The sequence below is a fragment of the Podarcis melisellensis genome, assembly GCF_964234715.1.
Source record: "Podarcis melisellensis genome assembly, chromosome: 14".
NCBI classification, from domain to species: Eukaryota; Metazoa; Chordata; class Lepidosauria; order Squamata; family Lacertidae; genus Podarcis; species Podarcis melisellensis.
In genome coordinates this window covers 12661109-12680264 of record NC_138546.1, presented here as the reverse complement: position 1 = coordinate 12680264, position 19156 = coordinate 12661109, and the positions used below count along the sequence as shown (strand labels likewise).

The window sequence follows — 19156 nt, the reverse complement described above, 5'->3', positions numbered from 1 at the left end:
AAAGACACGAAGTGCCGGTAATATCAATAACAGCAACGGCAACATATCCCAGCCCGAAAAATCTTCAGCAGCCTCAGCTTTCGTAACTGGAGCTGGTCAGGCCAGGTGGGAAAAGGCCAACAAGGGTCTTCCAGGCTAGCAGGTCTTCCAGGACTTGAAGCAGCGGAATAGCCAGGGGTTTTATTTATTTATCTCCTTTTAAAGAATCATCTCAAGATGAAGATAAGAGTTGGAAGCAGCCCGAATGATTTAAAAACAGTTTAAAACAGCAAATACGTTTGAAATATATTCCCATGACTGGGTGGATGCGAAGGCAACAACGAGGAATGACTTGCCAAACAGAGAGAGAAATCTGATTTTTATGACCTGTTTGCGCTGTAAGGATTCACTTGGAAATGTCCTTTTTTGTTAAATTGTCCCTCCTTCAGAGAGGAAACTCCAGAGCCCACATTACACAAGAGGGACGTATAGCAGCATGCTTGGGGAGGGGTGTGGTACCCCTTTAACTTCAAATGGGACAACAGAAAACCCATTTTTTATTTGTATTTATTGCATTTCCTCCCAGGAGCTACGTAGTTCTCCTTATTTTATCCTCACAACAACCCTGTGAGGTAGGTTAGGCTGAGACTGACTGGCCTGAGGTCAACCAGTGAGCTTCATGTCTGAGTGGGGATTTGAACCCTGGTCTCTCAGGTCTCAATCTGACACACTGAACCACACTGGGAAGATGTATTTACTGTTCTCGGCGCATCTGTGGAAACGGACAAAATTCTGATGCAAAAAATCTTGTCAGTTATAAAGGCAAGGATTGGGAACCTCGTGCCCAGGGGCTGAATGTGCCCCGCCCTCCCCAGCCAAGGCTGGGCTCAGGGCAGCTAACAACCAATAATAAAAACAAGTTGGTTGAATACAACTTAAAAACAAGATTAAAATACAACATTAAAACATTAAAATGCAGCCTCATCACAGGAGGAGAAAGGAAAAAAGAAAGACAAAACCCCGCATTTGTGGCCCCACACGTCACTGAGATATGGCTCCTGAAAGGTCACACAGTGACAAGAGTTCGCCTCCCTTGTTTAAATGTGGCTGTGGGGAACCTCTGGCCCTCCAGATGTTGCCAAACTGCAACTCCCATCACCCCTCGCCCATTGGTCATGCTTGCTGAGGCTGCTGGGAGTTGTAGTTCTGCCACATCTGGAAGACCAAAGCTTCCTCATTCCTTCTAAAAGGTGTCGAAATACTCTCTCTTTTTTTGGTCCTACACATGGTTTTCTCTTTTGGCCGAGTATATAAAAAGCCCCCAGACAGAAACATGAATTGCTTTTCAGGCAGACTAATTTGCTGTGCTCCTCTTGAGACGCAGCCGTGTTTCCCCTGCAGATCTTTCATCTCCCTCCATCCGCTATGGAGAATGGTTGCTTCTGTTGCCGTTGGCAACGAAAACACAGCTCAGGCCAGGGGAGTGTTTGCTCCTGGATAAAGCCTGGCTTTACATGCACAGGGGAAGATGCATGGCAGAGTGAGCGGTCGCTGGTGAGTCCCAAGGTTGCACTAGCAGAGGAAGGGCGGTTGGGATGTGAAGGAGCAATGGTGTCCCGACCAGTGGGATGATGTGCTTAGCTCCAAAACTGGTTTGGAAGAGCATCGTGTGTAGGGTAGTAGTAAACTGTGCCCCTGAGTATGTGCAAAGTGCCTTTCTTCAGTCACTACCCAGGGCTCTTGTCTCAAACCTGATATCCACCGTGTCTCCGGTGTGGAGGGAATACTTGTAACTGATTTGTTTTATCTAGTGTGATTTTCAAACAGTATATATCCATCATATGCACCGAAAATCTGTCATAAAAAAACTTTGCTGCGTTGTAGAACTTTTTAAAATTTACTGCATGTTGTTGTAGGTTTTATGATGTGAATGGCTTTGATAATTTCCCACTGAGGTAAAAAAAAAAAAAGCAGTATACATATTTTCCATTTTATTGTATGTTTACTAATTTTTGAGAATACAACTGTAAAAAATGTACCTCAGGTATTTTTTCTATTTTAAAAACCTTGTTTGGAGTGGGATACCAGCTTACACCTTAAAATGACTTGCTTTTTAAGTTTCTTCCTGTCAAGTGTGACAAATACTTCGGACTGTGAATTTCTAGCTGTCACTTATCAGTTTTTTAAAAAAAGATCAGTGTTAGGGGTTCTGGAAAACTCAAATAGCTTCATTATTCTGTGTCATCTTTGGCTGATTCTGGACAAAATGGACTCTGGGTGTCCAAATGAAACAAAGTCAAATATTGTAAGTGTTATAAAGCGACAAATGCATTCCAACCCACATCTACAAATGCTTATGCTGTGGTCTGATCAGGACTATATCAACAAGCCCTAAATTATTTGGGTTTATGTATATATTTTACCTGTTTCTTTCATCGGTATGGAAGTATTCTGAATTTACATTTGTGTGTGTGTGTTTGCTACATACCATACATACGGGTGCCAGAGACCACTGAAAAAGAAACATGTTGGTGTTTTATAATATACCATTTTATATTATTCTCTTTTATGTCATTTAAATATTCATCTCACAGTTTGTTTGCAGTTACAGTCATACCTCAGGTTGAATATGCTTCATGTTGAGCGCGTTCGAGTTGCGCTCCGCGGCAACCCGGAAGTAACAGAGCGCGTTACCTCCGGGTTTCGCCGCTCGCACAGGCGCAGATGCTCAAAATGATGTCGCGCGCATGCACAGAAGCAGCAAAAAGCAACGCGCCATCACTAGTTACGTTTGCTTCTGGATGCGAACGGGGCTCCGGAACAGATCCCGTTCGTATCCAGAGGTATCATTGTATAAGTTTTACCTGGTTCCACAGTGGGTTGCCCTACTGTAGAATAATAGAATTGTAGAATTGGAAGGGACTCTGAGGATCATCTAATCTAACCCCTTGCAATGCAGGAATATGCAGCTATCCCTAAGGGACTCGAACCTGCAACCTTCGTATTATCAGCACCATGCTCTAACCTACTGTAGGTCCTAGACCAGCAGTCTAACCACTGCGCCACACTTTCTTAAAGCAGGTCATCTTCTGTACAGCAAATTTTTGAGCTTTTTACCTTGATTTCAATTACAACAGGGGTGGGGAACCGTTACAGCAGGCTTCCTCAACCTCGGCCCTCCAGATGTTTTGAAACTACAATTCCCATCATCCCTGACCACTGGTCCTACTAGCTAGGGATCATGGGAGTTGTAGGCCAAAAACATCTGGAGGGCCAAGGTTGAAGAAGCTTGCTTTACAGTCTGAGGGCCACATTTCCTTCTGGGCAACCTTCTGAGGGCCACATGCCAGTTGTGGGTGGCACCAGAGGCAAAAGTGGGCAGAGCAACAAACGTAATTTTTATCTTTGCACAGTAGCACCTCCCTCTCTCCTCCATCCAGGCAAAATGGAGGCCTTTTCCATTCAAGGAGTGGTGCATCCTGGGGGTGCTGGGTTTATAGCCCATGAGACTCATTTACCGGTAATCTCAGGGTTGTGGGTTTGATCCCCACATTGGGCAAAATATTCCTGCATTTTAGGGGGTTGGACTAGATGACCCTCGTGCCCCCTTCCAACTCTTAACGTTCTATGATTCTATGGCAGGGAATGTGGCTAGACTAGTGTGATTCCCAAAGGCTAAACAGAGAGGGGCATGGTGAGCCACCTTTGGCCCCCAGGCTCCTCATTCCTGCCCTACGAAATCAAGTTTCTGTTCAGTAATAAAACAGACCCATTCATTCCACTCAGCTATAAGTGGTGTCCAGCTGACGTGTTAATGAAAACGGTCTATCAATTGCTCCCTCATATAACACGGAGTTGACTTGCTTGTTTGGGCAATCTTATCAGCCATTCTTTCACGGATGGTATAAATTGAGCTCTTCAGGGACAGGCAAAGGCAATCTTAGCATCTACCAAGTAGCTGAAAAGAAGATGGCGGCTCAAATATCCCCCCCCCCCCCGGAGATGGAAGCTTTCAAATGGCACAGAACTCGCTAGGAGGCCTGTAGCAGCAGAGACTATATTTAAATAGTTTTTTAAAAGCACTTATTTCTCAGTGTTTTGGCAAAAAGGGAAGGACCAGTTCAGCCATGCAACAAAAATGCATGCCAATCTTGTAGTGAGAAAGCTAAAAAGAAGGGGCATTAGGTTCTGCCCCCTACATGTTACAATATTAAAATACAATTGCTGCTGCTTTGTGATACTCAAAGGACTGTAGGTCAAATGATAATAATAATAATAAATGGTGCACTAATTGTTTCAAAGCGGCTATTCCCTTTCTTTTCTTTTCTTTAAAAAAAAATACAAAATAGAAGATCAAACAGTATGTCGAAAGAGAATAAAGTGGCAAGTTTCTTGGACAATGCACAATTCTTGGAAAAAGTGGGGTAAGCTACTTGTAGCTTTTGAAGAAGTTGGATATGGTGTGCAAACCCTACATATTACAATATTAAAATGAATTGCTGCTAACTAGAAGGACTGTAGGACAAAACAAATAAAATAAAATAAAATAGTGTGCGAATTCTTTCTTTCTTTCTTTCTTTCTTTCTTTCTTTCTTTCTTTCTTTCTTTCTTTCTTTCTTTCTTTCTTTCTTTTAAAAAACAAAAGATCCACCAATATGTCGAAGCAGAAGAAGGTGGCAAGTTTCCTGGACGATGCGCAGTTCTTGGGAAAAGTTGGGTAAGCGACTTGTAGCTTTTGAACAAGTTGGATATGGTGGGCAGACTCCTACATATTACAATATTAGAATGCAATTGCTGCTGCTTTGTGATACTAGCAGCGGCGGAGTAAGCCTCTTGAGCGCCCATGGGGTGGTGTGCACCGTGGGGCGGTGTGCACCGTGGGGCCTCCGGAGTCTGCCTGCCTCCTCCCACTCAGCTGCCCTACAGCTGGGGGGAAGGCAGTGGGTGGACCGTTTGGGCAGCGTGGAGCCTGCAGGCGCGCAAGCCACCATATCTCTGCCAGGAGAGACTTCTGGCTTGGGCGCACTGCAGGTCCTGCGGTGACTACCACTCAGCATTTTGTCATCCCCTCAGTGGTGACACTGGGGCAGCCCACTCCTACTGCACCCCACTTCCTCCAACCCTAGATACTAGAAGGACTGTAGGGCAAAACAAACAAAATAAAATAGGGTGCTACTTTTTTCAAAAGCGCTCTTTTCTTTCTTTCTTCATTAAAAAAAAAAGATCCGACAATATGTCGAAGCACAAGAAGGTGGCAAGTTTCCTGGGCGATGCGCAGTTCTTGGAAAAAGTTGGGTAAGCGACTTGTAGCTTTTGAACAAGTTGGATATGGTGGGCAGACTCTTTGCAGTTGGAAGGTGCCACCAAGTTCAGCCGCTGCTTTTGTAGCTATCTCGTTTCATCACCAAGGGTTTGGTATAAGAACTTTGCACAGTGGGTGGAAGTCGGGGAGTCCATCCATAGCTCAGACTCACAGACTAATGATCTGACATGCCATACTCACTGATATAGACAACAATGGGCCGTTGTCACAGCAACGGCTTGGCTGACCTTGCACCTGTTGGCTTATCTCATGCACGGGATGATAATAAAATCGCTCCATGTCCAGTTCCTCCAACAATTTCAGCTGATACTGGCACCAATTCTGTGCCAGCAGCATGGCTGGGGGGGGGGGGGTTGCCCATGGCAGCTATGGGGCTAAGAGATAGCAGGTTGCGTAAAGGGTTTCCTGGTGAATTTACAGCAGAGACGTGATATTTGAACCAGATATTTCCTGATTTGTTGCTCAGTTTCATAGACTGCTTTTTTGTCTGTTCCATCAGAAATAGTCTAGGTGCAACCAGGCCTTTTCAGGGTAGCAATGTTGGATATTGTTCCTGTTGATATTAAATATGAATTTAATGCATACAGTGGTACCTTGGTTTATGAACTTAATCCATTCCAGAAGAACCAAAGCGTTCTTAAACCAAGGTGTGCTTCCCATAGCAGCGGGGGAGTCAATTTACAAATGGAACACGCTCAACAGGAAGCGGAACATGTTCTGCTTCCAAGGCAAAGTTCACAAACCAAAACACCTACTTCCGTGTTTGCAGCGTTCTTAATTCAAGTTGTTCATAAACTTAGCTGTTCTTAAACCCAAGGTACCACTGTATTCACTGTTTCATATTTTGAATGTTATATCTGTTTAAATACACTGCCATTGTGTGTTTTTAAATGGTAGGTGGCTTATATATTAAACAAATTAAATAAACACACAAACTTTTTAAAGTACACTTTCCCAAGTTTTCCTAGGAAGAAACCATGTTAAAATACCCATTTGCTACTTGCCTGTTATTTACGAGAAATAGTGTCCTCGCATGGTGAGCACACTCTTAAAGGTAAAGGTAAAGGTACCCCTGCCCGTACGGGCCAGTCTTGACAGACTCTGGGGTTGTGCGCCCATCTCACTTAAGAGGCCAGGGGCCAGCGCTGTCCGGAGACACTTCCGGGCCACATGGCCAGTGTGACATCGCTGCTCTGGCGAGCCAGAGCTGCACACGGAAACGCCGTTTACCTTCCCGCTGGTAAGCGGTCCCTATTTATCTACTTGCACCCGGAGGTGCTTTTGAACTGCTAGGTTGGCAGGCGCTGGGACCGAGCAGCGGGAGCGCACCCCGCCGCAGGGATTCGAACCGCCGACCTTTCGATCAGCAAGTCCTAGGCGCTGAGGCTTTAACCCACAGCGCCACCTGCGTCCTGAGCACACTCTTACCTGGTTACATTTCTATTAAAGCAGATGCATATCGTGGAAAACTTGCTACTGCTATATTTCTCCATGGAAAATTTCCACTTTTAGAAACACATCATTTCAGAAAATTTATTAGCAGCATAATGAATGAAGGCAAGTCATATTGTGTATTTTGAATCAATGCAGTACTAGTCAAATCTGAAATCAAAGTTATAATTAAGTTTTTTAGGGTGCCTATCCCTCAGAAACACATATACGTGTGCACAGCTCTTTAGGCTTACTAAATATACACAGAAGAGGCTAGGCAAGATCTCCCATGAAAATTTCCCCAGATTTCCCATTTTACTGCATTAAAGTGGTTTTGACTTAAAGTGGACTGCTTTAGCAATTACATTGCCGGATGTGTTTAATGTCTGAAAAGAAAGGAAATGACTAGCTTTGTATTGCTGGATGATAAGAACTCTTTCCCCCTCCAGTGTAAATTCAGTATCAAATGCCACTTTACAAAAAGGAAGCCCATCTTTGTGGAATGTTTCTGCAGCAGTCTCTGATGATGGACTATTGGTTACCAATATCAACCAGACACAGGATTTATTGGTAAGTCAATATCTGTATTATGTGCACTCGTCTCCTGCTCTTCATGGATGGTAGAAACAGTAGAGGTCTGTTGCAAACAACATAGGAACAGGGCCTTTCATGTGGTGACACCAACCCACTGAAACACCCTCTTCTGGAATATGAGAAAGGTCCCATCTCTGTTGTCTTTTTGGTGTCTACTAAAGACCTTGCTCTTCCAACAACTCTCTTAAATTGAGATCTTTCCCAATCTGTATTGGAATTGTTTTATTTTTTAATCACTTACTGTTTCCTGCCTTGGACTCCTTTGAGAGGAAGGGTGGGAGTTGGGCTGACTGCTCCCACCCATCAATGTTTTTAGGCAATAAGTGAAGTCTTTAATAAACTGGGTTCTGTTTGGCTTGCTGTCATTCTCTTGCTTCCTTGTTTTTATTTAAAAGGTGATCCCTCACCCGGGTAACAAACAAGTGGTGCAAAAGTAAATTCTTGCTCCAGCCATGTGCTCTGACAACTTGAAGTGCATGCTTTTCGTCCCTGAATGGCTTTTTCTTGACTCTCGTTTTTTTTCATTTGATCAACAGAGACTTAAGGATACAACAATGCTGTTTGCTGGGTTGAAGTCCACAGATGACTGGATTCAAGTCTATGGTTTAAAACCCTTGCAACTCTCATTTGACGATCTAATGAAGAAGGGCAGCATTGTGGTGTAAGTATGAGGTCATGTTGTTCCAAGCTGGTCATGTCTGCTCTTTTCATTCATCTTTCGATGTTTCCTTTTTAGAAATCCAGATGATCCAACAGAGAGTATTGAATTTACTAAGGAGTCTGTTAACTATTTTGAATCTGAGTTGCGTAAGTAAGTATCCCCAGAAACGTGTCCCCTCTCTGGTCTGCATCTGTTTATGGTCAAATCTAGGAATGGGGGAGAAATCCAGTTCAGTTTGCATCTAAAGCCAAATCAATCAAATCCACATTTTCCAAAACAATATGAGAACCTAAACACAGCCATTCTGTGAGATTCACATGTATCCAGATTTTGCAATGTGGTTCTCCAATCAAACAACATTATGGGGAAATGTACATAAAAACTCAATATTGTGTGTAGTGTATTTTTTAAAAAATGCAAATTGCTGCAGAAAATGTGGAGAACTGAATTTAAGATAGGAAAAATGAGGAACAGAGAGATGAAATCGACATAACCTTCCATACCATGCAACATCCATATTGGGATAGTGCTAACTCCTCCGACTGGAATGTAGAAGCAGTGGCAGACCCTGAGGCCTCAAATTTTACCTATGCAATGTGCAATGCTGAAATTCAGCCTCCTCCCCCTCTCGCCTTCCATTCTGAATCATTGTTGCAGCACCTCAAGGCTCTGTGCCCAGTGCAACCAAACCAGTTGTTATTGTCAACATGCAGAGGGCTGCAAGGCCAGCTGTCTAGCCCCAGCTGGGCCGTCTCCTTCCAGCCGTCCCGCTACGAAGACCCATCGGCCTCTGTTCCGATGTAAATCAAAGCCAGGGCACACTATCAGCAGATCAAACTGTGCACACAGAATAGGCATGAGGCTTGTGAAAGCATACTACAACTACAGATTTATTAATCATAAATCAGGACAAGGAAACATGTCATCTCTCTCTGTTCGTCTTCTCAGAGGGACGGGGAAAAACCAAAGCAATACACAGAACAGAAGTTCCCAGCAAGCTGTGCTGGAATGTAAACAGCCATGTGACACGCAAGTGTGCTCCTTAAGGTGGAATGGAAATTCTCAACAGTTCTCCCCTAAATCCGCTCCTGGCAGAAGGTCCCAGCTCCAATCCCCAGGCATTTCCAGATAAAAGAATCAGATAGTAGCAAAGGCATTCTCTGACTGAGAACCCAGAGAGCTGGTGCCCATTCAGAGCAGAGAACACGAGATTAAATGGGCAAGGAGTCTGATCAAGTTTCCTTCCCCTTTACAGACCTTTCTCTGAGCAAGGGGAACGTGTTGTTGTTCTCTGAGCTTCCACCAGAGGCAGTGATGGTCTTAACTTGGATGGCTTTAAAAAGAGGATTAGAAATCAGTGACTTTTAGCCACAATACCTAGGCTCTTCCTCCATGATCAGAAGTAGTATGCTGTTGAATTCCTGTGGCTAGAAACCGCAGGAAGGGAGAGTGTTCTGTTTTCTAAACAATTAAATTTTAACTAGTCGTAATGATAAATTTTGAGGGCCGCAGTTAGCGTTGAATAAAACAAAAAGCTCTTTTCAGACTAGTTTCTGGTGAATGAGCCCAGCGTATACAGACAGAAGCTCTTAACTGGAAGTAAGAAATAGATATTTATTTAGGCAAGTAATAGTAGAGGCTCAGCAGCAGATACAGTGCTCAAGAGTCATGATCCAGGAGTTCAGTACCTGGGCAAGAAGTTCAGAACTGGGCAGAAGCATCGAAGATGTCCCAACAAATCTCTCCCACCCTCCTGCCAAGCTTTTACAGACAAGGCATAGCACACTCACTTGTGAGTCTCTCATGCCTTATGGGAATATCAGGATTGTAAGTGTGCACTCTGTTAGGGTGGGCGGGCGAGCTCTCATCTGCAGTGGCAGTTCTAGGTGACAAGACTGCATTCTCCTGCACAGACTCCTGATCACTCACTGCTGCCTCCTATTTGGTCTCCCTCATTGGCTGATCAGAGCCCTCCTGATCCTTCGCTGAGGCTTCCCACTTCTCAGGAAGGTCAGAGGGGAGAGCCAGCATCCCTGAAGTGACTGAAGTCAAGGTGGAAAGGGCATTAACCCTTACCTTAGACTCTCGCAATTCAGCCCTGTTTCTTCTTCTTCTTCCTCCTCCTCCTCTTCCACCAGAGCCTGCCAACTCAAGCCCAGTCTTGACAACCTTGTGGGGCTCATGAAAGAATGCTGAGTTTTCTAGAAATGGTTGTAAAATTATTATTTGCAAGGATAAAATCAGAACGGCCCTGATCTCTAAAACATTTTACTAAGCGCTATCGTTCTTTTGGTGTCAATAAATCTTTATTTTCAAACAGTGACCCTGCCAAGGTGGAATTAAATTTATCCTCATTGAGAAAATTGAGCGAGATGACCTGCCTTGCTTTTGCAGCTGAGCCCTCTGTCTCTCTATTCATTTCATTATGCTTTATTTCTAAATAGCCATTAGTTAAAATGCATGCGCATACACTGCTGATCCCTTTTGTGAAGGGTTGGTGTCTTTAATTAATTAAGCAGCTTTTTTGCCAGCCAACTGTGGGGGTTTTTTAAAAAAGAAAGTTAATAATATGGCCTCTGGTCTTGGGTCACAAATGAAAACAATGTGAGAGCCGTTGCCAATTGACAATATTGGGCTAGATGGACAGCTAAAGAAACCAAACAGAAGGCACCAATAACAGGAAAGGTGGGAGGGAAATGAAATCTCAACAGTGCACACAAAAGAAGGTTTCTGGGAAAGAATTCTGGGCACTGTAGTTTGTTAAGTCTTGCTGGGAATTGTAACTCTGTGAGGGAGAAACCACAGTTTCCTTTGAGAGAAAGGAAGTGTTTTGAATATGCTTTAAAGGTTTAGTGTGTACACAGCCTGGGTGATTTACAAGTACAGAATCAATTTATAAAACCCAAATAGAATAAGGTCGCACAATAAAACAAACCAGTCAGAGCATTTGAAAACACCTGTACCTAAAATATACGCTAAGGCAAGCCAGTTAGAAAGCGTCACTATTAAAACAGTTAAAATGCAATTCGAAAAATTAGGTCAGGAAGTTCAAGTTCAGGGGAAGGATTGAGGAGATTTCACCCCTCCCATATCCAAGAATCTCCTGATTCTCCAGAGAGGAGGAGCGGTTTTCTACTCTCTACTTATTCAGCTCCAGCACCACATCAAAGAGTCAGTCAGTCAGTGAGTGTGTGTGTCGGGGGGGGGGGGGGAGAGAGAGAGAGAGAGAGAGACTGAGTGTTAGAGATCGTGTGTATAGATAAGGTTGCTGCTAAGTGTAGTGCAGCATTCAGTGTAGTGCAGCATTCATTTATGCTTAGACCTCATTAAGCTCTGTATATAGATGTATAATAGTTGTAGATAGAAGAAAGAAATTTTACAGAGCTGCTCTCCGAGTCGTTTATGCTCTGCTAGACTCTGCTATACTCTGCTGTGCGACGACTGTCTTCTTGTTGGAGTGAATCTGGTGCTCACAACTCTAAGCTGTGAGTCCACAGCACTTTGACCTGTTCCTGTGCAGAAGGTGGTCTCTGGAAGTGCTACCCAGCTCGCCTAGCCCAGTCGGGGCTGAAGTGGATGAGTCCAGTTGGTGGCACTGGCTCAAGGGCGATGCTGACAAGGATTGCTGCTGGGGAAGGGCTGTAGCTCAGTGACAGAGCATCTACCTTGCATGGGAAAGGTTGCAGGTTCAATCCCCAGCCTCTCCAGGACGGGCTGGGAATGACTTGTCTGAAACACTGGAGAGTTGCTGGTAGTCATTATAGACAATACTGAGCTAGATGGACCCAGTGGTCTGACCTGATATAGGGCAGCTTACCCACGTTCCCATGTTTCCTCTGTGTGTGTGCAGGAACTGGTGGAATGCTAATATGGATACAGCCTCTTGCATTTCAGCAAGGGAGGGCATTCCACTAGTGCCACCAGTGAAGAAGCTACGACCTCTTATGTTATGGTTACCATATTTTTTTCAATGAATCCTGGGACCCCCCCCCTTTTTTTTTTTTGGAAGCTGAATTGCAACAGGGAGTCAGTAGTGGGGATGGTGAGGCAAAATACCCTGGGCCCAAGCACACATGCATATTGTAGAAAGGCGCAAAGCCCTTCTTTCGCACCCTGTGAAACATAAATGCACAGAGTTTTTTAAAAACTGGGCAATGGCTGCCTGCCCGCAGCTCCCGAGCCTCCCCCGATCTGTCAAAACAAAGGGGGAAGGGGGCAGGAGATTGGGGGAGGCTTGGGAGTCATGGGCAGACGGCATGCCATTGCCCAGTTTTTTTAAAAAACTCTGTGCTTTTATGTTTTACAGGGTGCAAAAGAAGGGCTTTGCACCTTGCCTGGCAGAGAAACCATGCGCCTTGTGCCCCTGAGAGCCAGTGTGGTGTAGTGGTTAAGAGCGGTAGTCTTGTAATCTGGGGAACCGGGTTCGAGTCTCCGCTCCTCCACATGCAGCTGCTGGGTGACCTTGGGCCACACACACTTCTCTGAAGTCTCTCAGCCCCACTCACCTCACAGAGTGTTTGTTGTGGGGGAGGAAGGGAAAGGAGAATGTTAGCCACTTCGAGACTCCTGAAGGGGAGTGAAAGGCGGGACATCAAATCCAAACTCTTCTCCTGGGCAACGCCTGCCCGCCCACAACTCAGTCAAAACAAAGGGGCAAGGGGGCAGGAGAACTGTACTGCCAGATGTCCCTGGTTTGTGCATTGACCAGTGGCAGCGAATAGCTCCTGAAGCCAGCCAGAGCCAACTGAACTACCAGGCTGGCTCTGGGCTGCTGAGGCTGCTGCTGCCACGTTTCCCAGAGACAGATTTGCAAATCTGGGGACAGAATTTCTCCGGGGACAGATTTGCAAATCTGGGGACTGTCCCCGGGAACCGAGGATGTCTGGTAACCCTATCTTATGTTCTCCCACTTGAATTTAGAATAAGAAAGGCGGAAATTTATCTCTTAACACCATTGCAATATCTTATAATGTTTATTGCACTAACTTCATTTCTTCTGTTTCCCACCCACCCACCCAACCAACCACAGAACTATTGCTCTCTATGACAGACGCATTGAGTGGCTGCTGCAGGATAGCAGGAAGGTACTGTGCACAATTTGTTCACTTAAAGCTGTGGTGAGGGTCTTGTGGCTCTCCAGATATTGCTGATCTCTATCTCCCATCCTCCATGACCACGGGCCATGCTGGACTCCAACTCCCATCAGCCTCCGACAACACGGCCAATGGTCATGGATGAAGGAAGAGAAGAACCGGCAATATCTGATGGGGAACAGGTTCTTTACCCCTAACCTAAAGGACATTGTTTATGCGTCACAAAAATGAAGATGTGGCAAGTGGCACTAGCAAATTTGTAGTCTGACCAGCAAGGGGCAGGGAGGAGCAGCAGCAGCTCCTGTAGATCATTTTGGTCTCTGTAGCTTCAGCCAAGAGGAAATGCAAAGCAAAATAAGAGCGCGATTTGGGATTTCAGCCTGGATCTTGACAACTTTGGCTGGGTTTCCCCAGCCACTCTGGGTGGCTTCCAATGGAATATTAAAATACAATAACCTATTAAACATTAAAAGCTTCCCTAAACAGGGCTGCCTTCAGATGTCTTCTAAAAGTCTGGTAGTTGTTTTTCTCTTTGACATCTGGTGGGAGGGCGTTCCACAGGGCGGGTGCCACTACCGAGAAGGCCCTCTGCCTGTTTCCCTGTAATTTGGCTTCTCGCAGTCTTGAAGTCTTTTGAGCAATTTCCTCTCTCCTAAAAACTGTTAATGGTTTCCATTCTTATTATATTTCCCTTCAAAACAGTACCCTGTTAACATGGGGTCTAATAGACATGTGTGTTTGGGAACCCCTTGTGTGTGAAACCCATGTGATCCCAAAAATGCACTATCCCAATGGGAGCACCCTTCCTTTGGGAGCAGGTTGCACTCTGTTGGTTCACTCCTGGCACTGAACCACTGGGAGCCGCCCCTTAACATTCCTTTTGTTTTGTTTTTTCTCCCCCTACCAGATATTTGGTATGATCCGTGGGGATAAAGTTGGAGTTCTGATTGACACATCAGATGTAAGTTGTGGACCGAGACTGCAGGATTTCCAAAGAGATCTTCTGGTAAATGTTATTGAAGCACTCGCTAACTTAATATCAGAGATGATGATGTACTTGTGGGTAGCATTTTGGGCTGGCGAAATGTGAGTTCGATTGGCTATGATGCTCTGTAGGAAGCCTTGGGCAAGTCACGGCCTTTTCGTCTAATTTCCTTCACATTTCTATCAGCCTGTATCTTTGAGGCCTGAGTAGGGAAATATATGGTTGTACTGCATTCAAATGAGCTTTAGTAGACCCATTGAAATAAATGGACATTACTAACTTAAGTTCATTAATCCTAATGGATGAGGAGAACTTAGTTTTATATAATTATTCAAATTAATGAACCCAAACTAGTCATGGCAATTAATTTTGAAATGCCTATATTTTAGTAGGACAAACACTGGATATAGCCCTGAGTATCGGCCTTTTTATATCATTCCTCATTGGATTTAGATAATGTGAGCTCCCTTGCTCTATCGATGGACAGGTGATGTTTATATGCTGCAGTTGCATATAATTATTTAACCAACTACCACATTTCCTTTCTGGCAATTTCTTTCCCTTGGGAATTGAAATGGGTAGTGGTGAATTTTTTGAGAGGTATCGTATTTTTCACCCTGTAGGACGCACTTTTTCCCTTCCAAAAATGAAGGGGAAATTTGTGTGCGTCCTATGGGGCGAATGCAGGCTTCAGGAAGCTATCCGCAAGCCTTGGGAGCCCAGCGGGAAGTCGCACCGAGCACCCAAGGCTTGAGGACAGCAGCCTGCAGCCCAAAACCCGGGGAGCACAGCGGAGCACACCCCAGGCTTTGGGCAGCTCTCCGCAAGCCTTGGGAGCCCGGCGCGACTTCTCGCCGGGCTCCCCAGGCTTGCAGACAGCAGCCTGCAGCCCGAAACCCGGGGAGCACTGAGCAGTATACCCCAGGCTTCAGGCAGATATCTGCAAGCCTGGGGAGACCGGCGGGAGTTCCCGTCGGTCTCCCCAGGCTTGTGGATAGCAGCCTGTTCTGGGGGCTGGGGTCGGGGGAAGCTTGGGCTTCCCCTGCCCCAGCCCTGCGCCTGGGGGGGAAATATTTTTTTTTCTTTATCCCCCCCCCCAAAAAAAAACCTAGGTGCACCCTATGGGTCTGTGCACCCTATAGGACGAAAAATACAGTAATTCTTGGTGAGAGTGAACTCAATCTATATGCCGGTAACTCCTATAGTAAAAAAAAAAAAAGTTTCACAATCATGATCAGACAAATTTAACATGAATTTAAATTTAGCATCGTTCTTATTTTCTGGTTGTAGTTGTGTATGGCTCTGTTAACGAACTTCTCGAATGCAGTATGTTTAATTTTCAGTCTCTTCTCATTCAGTATTTCCAGTCTTCAGTTGATATATTTATTAGTTCGTTTCTTGTTGTCAGGCAGCAGGCAGCTTCTTCTAGGATACAAAATTCTGTTCAGCAACTGTAGCTGTTGTGTTTGGGAGTAGGCAGAGATTAATTTCATTCAGGCTTAACACCAAAGATGGGGTTGAATTTTTTATTTTCCCAACCAGAAAATGACAACAGGACAAGCTGATCTGTGGGGAAGAAGGGTTGGACTTAAGAATTCAAAGTCTTCTTCAGGGGGCATCCCTGATAATCTTTTTGGTTTCAAGTACTAACATTTTTCTTGACTTTTTCCTTTTTATATCAAATGCAACCATAAAAACAAAAGAGGATGAAATAAAGCAGAGCAGAAAAGCTAGCAGAGGGAGGAGAGGAAAAAGGGATTGGCATTGGTTCATATGTTTTACTCATTTTCAGTGTATGGAGATGTCATAAACAAAATATGCTAGTGCCAGGGTATGGTCTTCACCAATCTGGTGCTCTCCAGATGTTTTGGCTTTAAAATTCCATCAGCCCTAGTGCTGGCTGGGGTTGATGGACTTGTAACCTGGAACATCTGGAAGGCACTATGTTGGAGAGAGCTGGCCTGAAAACATGCAACCTACCATCAATGTAAAAGTCTGTTTGGTCTGTGTCTGGGTGGGTGACCATTTCAGAGCCACATGGGTGTTCTCTTGGGTTCTATGATGACAGGATATGAATGTAGGAAAAGAAATAAGACAACTTCAATACTCAGCTTGGTGTAGAGCTTGATTTAGGCTTGCCATATACCTTGGCAAGCATCTAATTGCCGCCTTTTGTTTTCTGCTTAAGTCTGTAATAGATGAGCAGCTGCTTTACATGAAGAAGTTATACTTCCTTTCATTTGGTACCAATATTTCATTACTTTGGGAGAAGCCAAGATTTATCGACGAGAAGGTGTAAGTGAGTTGCTTGGCTCTAAAGTATTTGTGTGTGTGTGTGTTGGTCTTGGTTATATTATATACTGTTTTTTTTTCAGATAATGGTTGCTAGTTGTTCTTCTTATACTGTATGGGTTTATGATTGTGCTGTATGCCACTCTGGGTTCCTTTAGTAGGAACATAAAAAGAGCCCTATTAGATGCTGCCAGGGGCCCATCTAGTCTAGCATCTTGCACCAGATGCCTATAGGAAGCCTGCGTACAACAGCACACTCTCCCCATTTATGATACCCAGCAATTGGCATTCAAGAGCAGTGGAGGGAGAACATTGTCGCTCATAGCCATTAATAGCCTTTCACCCTCCATGCATTTGTCTAATCCTATTCTGAAGCTATCTCCACTAACTGCCAGGAATATTGCAGATATTAATATGGTGCAGCATGAAGCAATTGGATGCATAAAAGCTGACTCCTTTTGAAATAAAAGTTGTCCAGACCCATAATTATGATTCAAAGCTTTACTAACCAGAACTTCTTCAAAACAGGTACAAAACCATCAATGATACAGCGAGAAAGTTGTATAGAGCATATACCGTATTTTTTGCTCTATAAGACTCACTTTTTCCCTCCTAAAAAGTAAGGGGAAATGTGTGTGCATCTTATGGAGCGAGTGCAGGCTGTGCAACTATCCCAGAAGCCAGAACAGCAAGAGGGATTGCTGCTTTCACTGTGCAAGGGTCCCTCTTGCTGTTCTGGCTTCTGAGATTCAGAATATATTTTTTCTTGTTTTCCTCCTCCAAAAACTAGGTGCGTCTTGTGCTCTGGTGCGTCTTATAGAGCGAAAAATACGGTACTTGTCCAAACATAGATTCTTCTTCTTAGATAGCATAATTACGATCAGAGCAGAAATCAAAGCTCTGTCTCTCCCATAGCTTACATTAGGCTGCATCCAGCCTAAGGCTATGCAGCTCTGGGCGAGGCTTCATTATCGCATCTTTCCTCTCACTGTGCCTGGGAACAAAAGGTAAAGGCAACTCCCTTTCAAAATGGAGATTTGCAATTGAATACCTCAACCGCCTGTTCTAAGGTTAAACCAGGGATCAGCAACCTAAGTATCCTTCAGTGAAATTTTCCAACCCTTTCAGGAACATGCATACTGGCATTCTCCATTTCAGTGTACAATTAAACAATTATATTTAGCAAGGAATAGAACCTGGAATCTTCTGCACACAAAGCAGACATCCTCTGCCATTGAGCTACATGACATGAAGGTTCCACTTAACTGTGCTGACAGCTTTAGAGAAGACATCACTTCCATGAATTTTCAAGCCGTACAGACCATTGGTCAGCAACATTCTTTGTGGCTGAAAATTTCATAAGTTTATGTTGGGAGGGGGGAGAGTTTTGTCCTTCCTAATTGAAAGGCCTTTCAAAGACCAACACTGTTGTTATTAGTGTTTATTTCTATGCTGCCTTTTAGCCAGAAAGGCCTCTGAGGTGGTCGTTCACAACAGTGGCGGAGCAACATGCTGCAGCCCCCGGAGTGGAGAACAGGCGGGGGCATGGCTGGTGCCTGTCCTGGGGGTGTGATGTGCACCCTGGGGGCATTGCGTGTTGCCCGTTTATTTCATCTTGCCTGCCTACCATACCTCTTTTGCTAGTATCTAATTGATGTACAATAGATTCCACTTTCAAATGATTGTTTTCCCCCTTTAGTTTAGATGAAGCAAGACAATGGGTGCTAAATCTCAAACCCAGCGGCGCCTGCAATTTGCTCAAAGCATTGAAGAAAGCCCTTACAGTAAAAGAACTGAATTCACTGGTGATTGTGGTAGGAAGCTGGTAGGTCATCTGTCTGAATACATGGCAAGACACTGTCTTTTAGGCTGTATCCAATGTGAGTCCTGTTCAGAGTAGACCCACTGAAATGAATGAATTTGTTGCATTCATTTCAGGGGTAGGTGGGGAGGGAAGATCATTCCATCAGGCAGAAATGCTCTGGTGGAGCAATTTCCTTAGCACCACTTTGCTTTTTCACCTGTATTATTTAAATTCCTGTACTCAGTTCTAGTAAGGGAGGAACATGTCTCTCTTTACACTGTCCCCACATCATGTACAATTCTATCACTTTTTCCACTCTCATTTTCTTCTTCTTCTTAAGTCTAAAAGCCCCAAATATTGCAGGACTGGGATAGAGAATGTGGTTCTCCAGCTGTTGATGGACTCTGGATTCATACATGCCATACACTTAAAGCTTAAAAGTACCTTTTTACCCTTTATAGCATGGGTAGGCAAAATAAGGCCCGGGGGCCAGATCCGGCCCAATCGCCTTCTAAATCCGGCCTGCGGACAGACTGGGAATCAGCGTATTTTTACATGAGTAGAATGTGTGCTTTTATTTAAAATGCATCTCTGGGTTATTTGTGGGACATAGGAATTCGTTCACCCCCCCCCCAAAAAAATATAGTCTGTCTCCCCACAAGGTCTGAGGGACAGTGGACCAGCCCTGAAAAAGTTTGCTGACCCCTGTTTTATAGCATATATCTGCATGTCCCCAAGAATCTTGGGAACTGTCATTTATTCCTCCACAGAGAGGAACTCAAATTACAGGTCCCAGAATCCTTTGCGGGGGAGCTTTAAATGTTTAGTGCAGGCACCCCCAAACTCAGCCCTCCAGATGTTTTGGGACTACAACTCCCATCATCCCTAGCTAACAGGACCAGTGGTCAGGGATGATGGGAATTGTAGTCCCAAAACATCTGGAGGGCCAAGTTTGGGGGTGCCTGGTTTAGTGTGTACGCAGCTTCCATGAGCC

The 19156-nt window shown here is 44.6% G+C and overlaps 1 protein-coding gene across 5 annotated transcripts in view; it reads left to right on the top strand.

Annotated features, from left to right (window-relative positions):
- The first annotated feature begins 1078 nt into the window (after positions 1-1078).
- Positions 1079-19156, top strand: part of VWA3A (von Willebrand factor A domain containing 3A) — a 49409-nt gene continuing 31331 nt past the window's right edge. For 2 of the 5 annotated variants that reach the window (XM_081887884.1, XM_081887883.1), the window contains exons 1-11: positions 1079-1533; positions 4329-4403; positions 4625-4696; positions 5203-5274; positions 7183-7303; positions 7864-7988; positions 8064-8138; positions 13018-13072; positions 13989-14087; positions 16255-16361; positions 18058-18183. In XM_081887884.1, the coding sequence (XP_081744010.1) occupies positions 4342-4403; positions 4625-4696; positions 5203-5274; positions 7183-7303; positions 7864-7988; positions 8064-8138; positions 13018-13072; positions 13989-14087; positions 16255-16361; positions 18058-18183 (914 nt within the window). In that variant the 5' untranslated portion in view covers positions 1079-1533; positions 4329-4341. The remainder of the gene's footprint in view (positions 1534-4328; positions 4404-4624; positions 4697-5202; positions 5275-7182; positions 7304-7863; positions 7989-8063; positions 8139-13017; positions 13073-13988; positions 14088-16254; positions 16362-18057; positions 18184-19156) is intronic. The other 3 variants (XM_081887886.1, XM_081887887.1, XM_081887885.1) reach the window with 3 other exon arrangements.